Source organism: Rousettus aegyptiacus, unplaced genomic scaffold, assembly GCF_014176215.1.
Source record: "Rousettus aegyptiacus isolate mRouAeg1 unplaced genomic scaffold, mRouAeg1.p scaffold_m13_p_8, whole genome shotgun sequence".
Classification (NCBI taxonomy): Eukaryota; Metazoa; Chordata; class Mammalia; order Chiroptera; family Pteropodidae; genus Rousettus; species Rousettus aegyptiacus.
In genome coordinates this window covers 29,612,607-29,623,630 of record NW_023416311.1, presented here as the reverse complement: position 1 = coordinate 29,623,630, position 11,024 = coordinate 29,612,607, and the positions used below count along the sequence as shown (strand labels likewise).

Genomic DNA, 11,024 nt, shown 5'->3' with positions numbered 1-11,024 from the left:
GGCGGGCGCGGGGAAAATGGCGGCGGCGGCGGTTGCGGCGAACGGGACAGGGGGTAGCAGCGGGATGGAGGTGGATGCGGCAGGTAACGGGCCTCGCGGGGGCAGCTTCCGGAGGCAGCCTTCGGGGTACATCAAGGCCGCCTTTCTGAATCCCGGGCGAAGTCGGGAGGGTGGCTGCAACGTCGCTCCCTGGGATAACGTGCTGGAGGGATGTATGGCCCAGGCTCTGCCATCTCGTACTCTCAATCTCCTGGGAAGGACGTGGGGCCCGGACTCTCACCCACTCTCCTTTTCTCCCACATATAGTAGTCCCCAGCGTGATGGCCTCCGGAGTGACTGGGAGTGTTTCAGTTGCTCTTCATCCCCTTGTCATTCTCAACATCTCAGACCATTGGATTCGCATGCGCTCCCAGGAGGGGAGGCCTATGCAGGGTGAGTGTTCGGCCTAATTCTGCAACCTACTCTTCTTGGTTACTCCACCAAACAGTGGTCTTTCCTTTTCTGAAACCACTTCTCCCTCGGCCAAATCACCGTTTTCCCAGTACCTGGTTCACACTGACCTCAGACCCTCGTGCTATAATAAGGGAAGTTTCAGAATTCCTTACCCTCACCTCTTGTATGTCCTTCTCTTCCCCAGTGATTGGGGCTCTGATCGGGAAGCAGGAGGGCCGAAATATCGAGGTGATGAACTCCTTTGAGCTGCTGTCACACACCGTGGAAGAGAAGATTATCATTGACAAGGAATATTATTATACCAAGGAGGAGCAGTGTGAGAGGGGAATAGAAGTGGGCGAGAGGAGTGGGAGGAAAAAAAGCAAGAGTTGGGGAAGATGGAGAGGGTTAGAAAGAAACAGGCCATGGGAGGAGAATGGTGGAAATGTGAAGAGAGTTTAGAGATCTCAAAAAGAACACATTTAGGTAGTCCACCCCCAAAAAAGTAAAAGCTGAGAGAGGTGAGAACGATTAATTATTCTAAATTGAGCTGGGATTTGAGGGAGTTAGGGAGAAACTGGTGAAAATAAACACCAGGAGCTTCAAATTTAAGGAAGGATGGTTTAAGTAAATACTTTGTGCTCTGGCCCCCTCCTCTCCAGTTAAACAGGTATTCAAGGAGCTCGAGTTTCTGGGTTGGTATACCACAGGGGGGCCGCCTGACCCCTCCGACATCCATGTCCATAAGCAGGTAAACATGCTCACACATGTGCATGCTGGGATAGAGAATAGAGGATGAGGGGAAGAATATGGACTTTGACACTCGTGTCCATCGTCCCCCTCTTCCAGGTGTGTGAGATAATCGAGAGCCCCCTCTTTCTTAAGTTGAACCCTATGACCAAGCACACAGATGTGAGTAACATTGACCCCATGCCCATTTGTTATGCTTTTCTATCATGCTTATCTCTCATCCTCATCCCCTGCTTTTACTGTATGATATCTCTACTGAATTGAATCTCCATTCTGCCACTTACCAGCTGTGTGACTTCAGGTTAATCATTTAACCTCTAACCTGCATTTTCCTCGTGTAAAATGGGGATAATTCCTCCGTCATTGGGTTTATTAGATGAGAAAAGTGTAATGTGAAAGGGCCAAGACAATTTTCTGGCACATAGTATAGGTTCATGTATTCTTGATGTTCGTAAGAGCTGTTCTCCATCTTTTCTTTACAGCTTCCTGTAAGCGTTTTTGAATCTGTTATCGATATAATCAATGGAGAGGTAATGTCCTACTCTTTAACCCTCAGATCCTGCCCCTGGTGTTCCCTGCTTTTGACTCTCCCTGTGTGCCCCATAGGCCACAATGCTGTTTGCTGAGCTGACCTACACTCTGGCCACAGAGGAAGCTGAACGTATTGGTGTGGACCATGTGGCCCGAATGACAGCAACAGGCAGTGGAGAGAACTCCACTGGTAATGGAGGCTAGAGGAGTGTCCTTTGAAACGGGGGTGGAAGGTATAGCCACAAGTCTTCTCAACCCTGGCCTGTCCCTGTCTCCTTGTAGTGGCTGAACACCTGATAGCACAGCACAGTGCCATCAAGATGCTGCACAGCCGCGTCAAGCTCATCTTGGAGTATGTCAAAGCCTCTGAAGCAGGTAGGATGGGGATCTCCTTAGCACTTGTATTTTTCCTCTCCCTACTGGGGAAGTGACAGCATCCACATTAATGCAGCCTATTTTTGTGCTTCTAGGAGAGGTTCCCTTTAACCATGAGATCCTGCGGGAGGCCTATGCTCTGTGTCACTGTCTCCCAGTACTCAGTACAGACAAGTTCAAGACAGACTTTTATGATGTGAGTCTAAAACCCAGGATGGGGAGGTGGGGCTTATGCTGTCATTTTTGCATGCAGGAGTGGGACTCAGCTATTCCCTGGGCATGCTGCAAAGTACCCAGAACCCTTGGGGAACTTAGTCTTTCTGTTCCCTCCCAGCAATGCAATGATGTGGGGCTCATGGCCTACCTTGGCACCATCACCAAAACGTGCAACACCATGAACCAGTTTGTGAACAAGTTCAACGTCCTCTATGATCGACAAGGCATCGGCAGGCGGATGCGGGGTCTCTTCTTCTGAGAGGGTACTTGAAGAGATGATGCATAGGGGTCAGAACTGTCCCAGATGGGAGGGGTGTTAACTCCCCTTAGAGAAACCTGTCATTAATAAAAGGGGAGCAGCCCCTTAGCACCCCTTCCAGTGGCTCTGTCCTCTGTTAGGCACCACAGGTTTCTCAGTTTAGATCTTAAAGGAGACCCTTGGTTCCAGCCTTGCTCAGAAGCATCAATCTCATTGTATCAGCTCTTCTCAACACCTTTCAGTGATTTGAAACTCATTGCTGCCTGAAGCAACTCCATTGTCTGGTCAGGTGGACTATGATGAGCCAGAGGCTGCCTACTTCCACCTAAGCAGTCTCTGTTCTGCTCTACAGAGAAATGACTTTCCAGAGGCTTTCACAGAGAAATGACTACTTTCCCAAACAAGTTTTTCTCAAAAAACGAATGGGAGGAAGAGGGATATTAAGCACAGTTCTATGAGACAAGTGAAAGGCTTGATCATAGATCACTGGAATGTTTCCCAATTATTGCTGTTTATGGAGTGGTTGCTATGCTAACCCATCAGGCACCTCAGCCCTAGGAACTAGTGTCCACAGTTTAGAGGCCAGGTGGTGTAAACATGGGGATAATCCTATGCAATTTCTCGTACTGGGCATTACGTTTCCCTGTGCCTCCCTCTCGGTCCCTGATTTTCAAGTAGTAGCTGGGGACTAGGGAGGTAGAAGTAATGAGAAAAATGTCTGCATGGAGTCTGTTTTGTACTGGTGACTATCTGCAGAACCTGAGATTCACAGTTGTACACAGCTGTAGACCCAGTATGCATTTGACTCTAAAGTAAAAACAGGCAGAGAATGAGTGGAGATCCAGTGTAGTCTTTGCATAGTGGAATTCTCATACCTCACTGCTGTCTGTATTGGTACTTAGCAAGTAAAGTGGGTTCTTTCATCATGTTTATTGAGTAGATGAAAAAAGATAAGCATAAAGGAAACAAAATGTGCATCTAGAAAACGGACAATACTCTGTTTTAATAGAAGTCGGCAATCTATAAACACTTTATTAGCAAAAGGAATAAAACAAGCGCATCAGGAAAAAGGGGGCAGTCTTGAAATATCTTTAAGGGAAGGAGGGGAAGTTTAGCATAGTTGACCCCAGTGTCTCAAGTGGGTTCAAATTAGACAAAAGTGATCCGTGTCCGGGCAGTATTGACCTGCCAGACGTTTAATTCCTCATACTCATCTAGAGCTGCCTGGAATTGGGCAGGTGTGAAGCCACGAGATATGCAGCGTTGCTCTGCCTCGGAAAACCGGACACTTCGGCTTTCTGAGACCAACTCACGGACAGTGGCGAATATGACATCTGCTGGTCTCTGGGTCCTGCAGGAAATAAGTGAGTGTGTAAAGTCAGGCTACATATGAAAGTACCCAACATGTCAGAGGACAGTGGTATTAGTCATATACATGTGGTTGTGGAAGCCACAAGGATAAGCAGTCTGTTCAAAAAAGTTAGGGTGACTCCTGATTCCCTCCTGTTAAACCACTCACCTAGCTGTTTGTCCTTTGTCACCCAGAAGTGAGTCCTTTGACATTTCCATTAACCTTATGGCTTCATTCACATCTTCCTTCTCCACTGTGTCTACCATTCGCAGACGTGCCTAAGGGGAAGGTAGGGAGAGACGGGAACAGGAGGAGGGGAGTGGAAGTCAGAGAACCCCCTTGTTCCAGCTTTAAAGTTGGGCAACCCATGTGTTGCCTACTCTCAAAACCCCCATACCCTCCCCTGCAAACATCCGCAGTGTGGGGCCGGCACTGTCAGACCGAGACAAGTGCAATGCCCAGGGCAGCGTCCAGCAATTGCCCAAGTCTCCGCCTCTCAACACTGGCCAGTCCCGGTGTTCAGCTGTCCTGTGAGGGAGACCAGAACCTTCTGAACTCCACTGGGCTCCCCACCACGACAGATGGAGCTTGGGGAGCTCAGCCTAGAAGGCAATTGGCAGAGAGGTTGTGTCCCTGGGGCTCGGGAAGTGCTAGCTCAGCAGTAGGTCAGGTAATCACACTACCTGCACGAACAGCACTTTGGAGCCCCCAGGACTAAGGTCCAAGATGTGAGGACAGAAATGAAGGTTTCTAGCACAGGATCTAGGACTTAGGGAGTGAAATTCACCCCACCCACCCACACAGTGAGGTTTGAGAAGAAGGCCTTTCCCTCCACGGATGCTGTGCGTGCCCTGCTGGAGCAGCAAGTACCCACAGTGCGGTAGCACGGAGAGGATCACTATCTGCACTGTCAGCACTTTAGCCCCAGCAGGGCCTGACTGGGAGGGAAGAGGCAACAAGAGAATATTTAAGCAGGCTGCCCATTAAAGTCAAAACAGACCACCCTCCAGCAGAATAGTCACTGGCCACTCACCAGGGCTGTGGACAGTCGTAGGATAGCCAGTAGCGTTCGGGCAGAAGTATAGGTGGCATCCTTACTAGCCCAAGCCTCTCGCCTCATTTCCACATATGCTGCCGTGATATAGTCGGCTAGAGACTCTGGCACTGTGGGTTGCTTCTCTCGGCACATAGCTATGTAACGTCTGTGAGAGGTTAGTGGAAAAAGCAAAAAAAGGGAGATGAGAGTATGTTTTTTCTGTTTCCCATTTGAGAAAATTCTTGGGGGAGGGGAGGAGTAGGAGAAAAATTTTAAGTTAAAAAAAAAGTGATTATTTGTGTGGCTTGAACATCACTGATTTCTCTAAATGGTACCTTTCAAATTATTTCCAACTATGTATAAGATAAATCTACCTGTCACTAGAAATGGTCAAGTCCCCGCCTGTGAATGTTATGAGATGGCTAAAGAGAGCAAAATATATTGTTTCCATTGAGATAATTGTTTAAAAAGAACAAATAACAAGAAAAACTGGTGGGATCTCTGGGAGCCCTTGCACAGACCTCCGGAGAAAATAACATCAAGTACCCATGGAGCAGGACCAAGGTTTGCCTAAAATCTGAACCTGCCTCACCAAATTCAGGCTGGTGGTGTGAAAAGTTGGTTCTGATGCTTGTTACATGGTCAGCCTGGGGGGTTATCTAGACCCAGGACATAGAAGGGGGCAGAGCAGTGGTATAATACACACACCATACGACTGAAAGCTTTTCAGGACACATACATGGGTCAAGACACGCTGCCCCCCATTGGGATGGGGACTGGTAGAGTACACCTGTCCTTACCCAGCTCTCTCCTACCTCATAAGCTTCATGTCCAAAGGTTCAAACTGGGCGGGAGGCTGCCGGCTGTGCTGGTGCACATAGGTGATATGCTGGGCCAACCTAGAAATAGTAGAGGCAAGGAGGAATACTCTTTTTGGTGCTCCGCACCCTATGCCCCAACTCTACACCTTCCTCCCTCAGCTCCACCATCTCCTCAGCCTGGCAGGGACAGTTTTCCAGGAAATCAGTGTTTCAGCCCTGACCCACCATTTCCCTAAGAACTGTGGACCAGTATCCACGAGCAGAGAATCTGAGAGCTTTCCAATTTCTCCTCCCTCCCTCCAGATCATTCCTAAAGGATGTCTCCTTGAGTGTTGAGCTTCATTCACCGTAGGTCATTGTCTCGGTCGGGCCGGTCCTGGATCAGCCAGAGAAGATCAAATCGGGAGAGGAGCGCAGCAGGAAGCTGTATGTTCTGCTCCAGGCTGCGGCGAGGGTTGTAGCGCCCATACGCAGGGTTGGCGGCAGCCAGGATGGAGCAGCGGGCATTAAGTGTAGTTAGAATGCCTGCCTTGGCAATGGAGATGGTCTGCTGCTCCATGACCTCATGGATGGCTGTGCGGTCGGCCTCAGCCATCTTGTCGAACTCATCAATGCAGCATACACCCTGGTCAGCCAGTACGAGGGCCCCACCCTCTAAGGTCAGTTCTCCAGTCACAGAATCTCTCAACACAGCTGCTGTAAGCCCCACTCCAGAGGAGCCTCGGCCTGTTGTGTACTGGCCTAAATGGCAGAGTCAGGAAGAAAGAAAATAAACAGACGGTATTTAGGAAGAGGAAAGGGAACAAGAAGGAATAGGTCAAAGAATACCAGTAAAGGGTACAGTGAGGTGAGGCTTGCACTGAACTACTGCACCTACCCACCCAGGCCTTCCTGTGGTGTGCTGGCACTGGTAACATCTCCCTTCTCCAACCCTTCCCCACCTTCCAAATCCTGAAGAGAATAAGCATGGTGGTCTTATTCCTGATCTTCTAAATTTACCTCTCCCAAGGTCCAAAAATTACTCACTACGGGGAGCCAGGCGATCAATGTAAGACAGGAGCTGAGACTTAGCCACACCAGGATCCCCCATCAGGCAGATGTTGATGTTGCCTAGAAGGGAAGGAAGCCCATTTGTGACAGAATATTCTTTCAATGGAAGTTGTTCAACAACAAAAAAAATACTTTTGAGGTCTGCCCCCGCCCCAATACCAAGCATTATTTCTTCTGATCCTTCCCTGTGCCCATGAATTTAAGATACCAACTCATCTAGTTTGTCACCTATACACTAATTCTCGTCATCCCTCCCCGCAAATGCCTTCCTTTATCCTGAGCCTCTCCTTCCTCTTACCCCTGATTTTCATGCCTCGAGGAGACTGGTCCACACCTCCCACCAACAGGAGCAGCAGTGCCTTCTTTACATCTTCATGCCCATATATCTCTGGGGCAATGGAGGCTGCCAACTTTTCATAGAAATCCTCCTCTACATAAAAAATAAAGATTAGGAGGAAAAAGTGCTAGGAAGAAACTCACATTCCTGATTTCCCCCTGATCCCTTCACCTGCAATATGCCTCAGCTCCTCCCTGCTCAGCTCTCCAGCCCCAGATTCATCATCTTCACTCTTATTCATCTTCACAATCCGATGGGCTTCCAGGTAAGTTTCTGAGAGTAAACCCTTGAACAGAAAAAGGCCAAAATGTGAACAAAGTGCCTTTAACTTGCTCATCCATGTGACTCCCCCAGGAGTTTCCAGCAAAACCCTTTGTTCTATTTTGTTTTGCTGTTGATAGTTTTTTCTTTGTGGCACAGTGAGAGTGGGCCAACAAGGAGGAAAACGGAACATCCCTTCCTTATTCCAAACTCCCTTTCTTACCTGTACCACCTGTCGGAACCCAGAGCGCAAGATTGGCAAGAAGATACCAGTGACACTGACATGGTCCCCAGGCTGGGCAATCCGTGTGTTCTCTCCTTCTACCAACACTGTGATGCTGCGAGGGATATTTCCCACTGGTACTTGGTCACTCTATGGGGGATAAGAATGCACAGACAAGGAGAAAGGAACATGAGATCCCCCTTTAAGTACCTAACCTTCCTAACTAGGTATCCTACTCTTCTTCTTGACTTGCTCAGTCTCAGACAAGCCATCAGGAGAAGGGAAGTGGAGATCTTTACCTCTTCCTAGCTCAATCAGAAAGTTACAGTCAAACCTCCCTCCTATTCTAAGTGACTTCTCTGCTTTAGCTCTTCTTTCTTTCATTTTTTCCCTACCCCATGAGTGATTACAGTATTCGAATAGATTGCCCACATTCCAACTTCCCTGGGCAACATACCCCAAACTTACATGTTCTTGCATCTTCATCTCCTGAAACTTGATGAATTTAGAGCCACGAGTCTGCAGATATAGTCGCCCTCCTGAGCGGTTGGTCTGGCACTCCTGGCTTGGGCACATGATCAGAGGCATGAAAGTGGGAGATTGGATCTAGAATGTGAGAAAGCACCAAAGAAAATCAGAAGGAAAATGAGCCCCTTAGAGTCAGTCACCTGAAGCACATTTCCTTTCCATTGAAGTAGACACCATGGAACTGTCAAGAACATCTTGAGCTATTCTGGGTCAACACTGATAAGGACCAACAACACAAACTACTACATACCAAAAAAAGGATGAAACATGAACACATTGGTGTATTTTACAACAGAGAAAATGGCAGGTAAACATCGGCAGAAAAAAATCTTACAAAAACCACTAATAAAATTAAGTGTGTTCCTGTCCCTTGCTCCATACGTACCGGCTGGTAGGTCTCTGCCCCACACTGGTCACAAGTGTAAGTGGCCACCACCATTCTGGGTTTGACTTCAGAGACACGAGTAACGATTCCACGCACAGTTACCAATTTCCCCACAGAGTCAGCCCGTACTTCCCGGATCACACGAGGCTTATTACTGCTTGGGCCTTGAAAGTACAGCTCACTAAGGGAGAAAACAGTCATTAGCAAGGTCCTGGAGAACAGATTCCCATACTTTTCTTCACTGAGACCACTCACAATCTACGCATGAGTTCAGGAGGATACTGGTTCTGGGGGCTTCGGGCTGCACCAGGATCCCGGCTCCGCTGCTCCATCATCAGCCGGTGCTCAATGTAAACATCCAGAACATCTTTATTTACCACCTAACAAGCAGAGGAAAAAAATGGAAAAAATGAACAGCAGAATGGAGCTTCAAAAAAATCAGGCAGAAATCATTGCCCTGCTTCCTACCAACTCAGAAAATATCAGTATCTGAAAAGCTTCCTGACAGAAATCTAAGTTTCTCGTACTGCGTTTTCCTGTAAACACTCACCTCTCTCTCCTTGTACTGAGGCAACAGCTCTTGTACAGTATCAGCAAAGAGCCTTGCATAGCGCTTGGTATTCTCACAAATCGAGTCCACCAACTCAGGGTCCTCCTCAGCCACATCATCTAGGTCTATGTACACTGCCACTTGCTCCCGATGAGCCAGTTGAACCTGGGGTGGGCAAGAGTTAGCAACACCTCAGAGTCGTTTACTTTGCTCACCAGTGTTCACATGCAAGGTCCCATCGCTGTGGGCTCAGCATACAGATTCCAGGCCTCCAGAGGGGACAAAAAGCAGTGTGAGAGAGCAATACTCACTTCTCAGCTCCCAAAAGAAGGTCTCTCAACTCTTAAAAATTATAAATGTAACATTATATTCACGTAGCAAGTACAGCACTAAACATGTCACAGACAAATGTACTTGCTGAAATAAGCAAGTCCACTTCTTACAGCTCCTCAAGCAACCACCCTATTTCCTCTAATCTTAGACTTACCAATTGGTTCCCATACTTGAACTGCTTCTTGCCAAACTCATCATCCTGGTAATACTCTTGTAGGAACTTCTTCACCTTTTCTATAAGGTAAATGTAAAACCATGAAAATAAACTTTCCTTTCTTTCAGACACCTTCCTGCAAACCCCTCTGATAGAAACCTAAGAAACACACTTTCATTTAATACACTTCATTAACTACTTATATGACTATTTAAATAACCTCGCATAATCCTCTCCACAATGGGCGAAACTCCTCTTCACAAATGTTTTTATCTACAGAAGAATTAGGAGCTCTTAGCAGTTCAGAGTGTTCCCCACGACCTCCACCCCCGGGGGAATTCCAGACTCTGCTTTAGGTAGAAATCTCAATTCCGTTTCCGAAAGGCCTCCCCCAATCCGAGCAACACACTCAAGTCTCAAAGTTCTCAGCTTTTCTTCCAGGCGTATGATTCCTCTTTTCTTTCGGTCCCCTAAATCTCTACCACCAGGCCCATCTTTTACCCCACCCCCTCTCCCGCCACTGCTTCCGCTTTTAGTAAACAAAGAAGCACATGGGCCCAGATGCGGCCGCCTCACTGCCCAGGATTCCTCCGCCTAGGGCTGCAGCCTGTCCGGCGATTGGCCGGCTCGTCTAGAGCCACTTCTTCGTCTCACCCCGCTACCTCGTCTCTCGGCCTCCGGCTAAAACCTGCAATTCCCAGGTACGCCCCCACCCTCAGCTGCTCTCTCCAAGGCCACCGCGCGGAAGGACACTGTTTACACACGACACTCCCTCCGAAAGCATCGCGCAACTTCCGTCCGCCTTCACTTCCGCTTGAAGGTTGGCCTAAAATGGCCAATCCTCGCGCGCAGCGGCGCGGGCTCCCCGCCCTCAGGGATTCGGCTCGTCGCAGGACGCGGGCACCCTGAGCTTAAGAGCGCAGAAGAAGGCGGGTCAAGGGGTACCTGACCCTGAACCTTAAACAGGGTTCCCTGAGGTCCCTGTTTCTGCTGAGTGCGACCATCCCCATTCGAGGCCCCCGCCACCGCGCTGCCCGTCCCCCCGCCCCCCGACTCCCACTCCTTTGCCGGACACGATTACCAGCTCTTCTCAGACCGCGATGCTCTGTGCGCCTCCCAGGCATGGTCTGCCAAAGCCCCGCCACCTCCAGACCTGAGCTCTGGCCTTGCGTGCCAATCCCGGCCACCCCGAGACCCCAGCTCATACCAACAGGTGTTGGCCAGGAAGCTTCCCGCACAGGACCTCTCACAGTCTTGCAGACCCTCACCTTTCTCGAGCGCGTAGTCCTTAAGTGCCATCGCTGCCGAGATCCGCGCGGCAGCAGTTGGCGGGCTCAAAGAGCTCACTCGATAGGAGCGAACGCCCGCGAGGCGGACTGCGGCTGACCAACCGAAATTGGCGCGAAACGTCGCCCAACACGTGACTTACGCC

General features: G+C 49.1%; 2 protein-coding genes across 2 annotated transcripts; one reads left to right on the top strand and one right to left on the bottom strand.

Annotated features, from left to right (window-relative positions):
* Window positions 1-3,065, top strand: COPS6 (COP9 signalosome subunit 6). The gene is made up of 10 exons (XM_016124738.2): window positions 1-83; window positions 307-432; window positions 638-769; window positions 1,095-1,183; window positions 1,282-1,344; window positions 1,665-1,712; window positions 1,789-1,903; window positions 1,996-2,088; window positions 2,184-2,284; window positions 2,423-3,065. Exons 1-10 carry the CDS (start codon window positions 17-19, stop codon window positions 2,561-2,563), a joined length of 975 nt encoding a protein of 324 aa, XP_015980224.1. The 5' UTR covers window positions 1-16; the 3' UTR covers window positions 2,564-3,065.
* Window positions 3,066-3,563: 498 nt separating this feature from the next.
* Window positions 3,564-11,017, bottom strand: MCM7 (minichromosome maintenance complex component 7). Its single transcript, XM_016124727.2, has 15 exons — window positions 10,861-11,017; window positions 9,593-9,672; window positions 9,106-9,270; window positions 8,811-8,935; window positions 8,556-8,736; window positions 8,111-8,248; window positions 7,643-7,792; window positions 7,330-7,444; window positions 7,120-7,251; window positions 6,798-6,881; window positions 6,119-6,512; window positions 5,766-5,849; window positions 4,948-5,116; window positions 4,083-4,192; window positions 3,564-3,914 (listed from the first exon to the last, which is right to left on the bottom strand). The coding sequence occupies exons 1-15, from the start codon at window positions 10,889-10,891 to the stop codon at window positions 3,713-3,715; spliced, it is 2,160 nt and encodes a 719-aa protein (XP_015980213.1). The 5' UTR covers window positions 10,892-11,017; the 3' UTR covers window positions 3,564-3,712.
* Window positions 11,018-11,024: the final 7 nt, after the last annotated feature.

Bases quoted from the DNA above. Each gene is read 5' to 3' on its own strand.
- COPS6 (XM_016124738.2), top strand. From the start codon at position 17: ATGGCGGCGGCGGCGGTTGCGGCGAACGGGACAGGGGGTAGCAGCGGG. The intron at 1,345-1,664 runs GTGAGTAACATT...TTTTCTTTACAG, and splicing joins CTATGACCAAGCACACAGAT to CTTCCTGTAAGCGTTTTTGA. The intron at 2,089-2,183 runs GTAGGATGGGGA...TTGTGCTTCTAG, and splicing joins TGTCAAAGCCTCTGAAGCAG to GAGAGGTTCCCTTTAACCAT.
- MCM7 (XM_016124727.2), bottom strand. From the start codon at position 10,891: ATGGCACTTAAGGACTACGCGCTCGAGAAAG. The intron at 9,673-10,860 runs GTGAGGGTCTGC...TTTACCTTATAG, and splicing joins GGACTACGCGCTCGAGAAAG to AAAAGGTGAAGAAGTTCCTA. The intron at 7,445-7,642 runs GTAAGAAAGGGA...TTTCTGTTCAAG, and splicing joins GGTTCCGACAGGTGGTACAG to GGTTTACTCTCAGAAACTTA.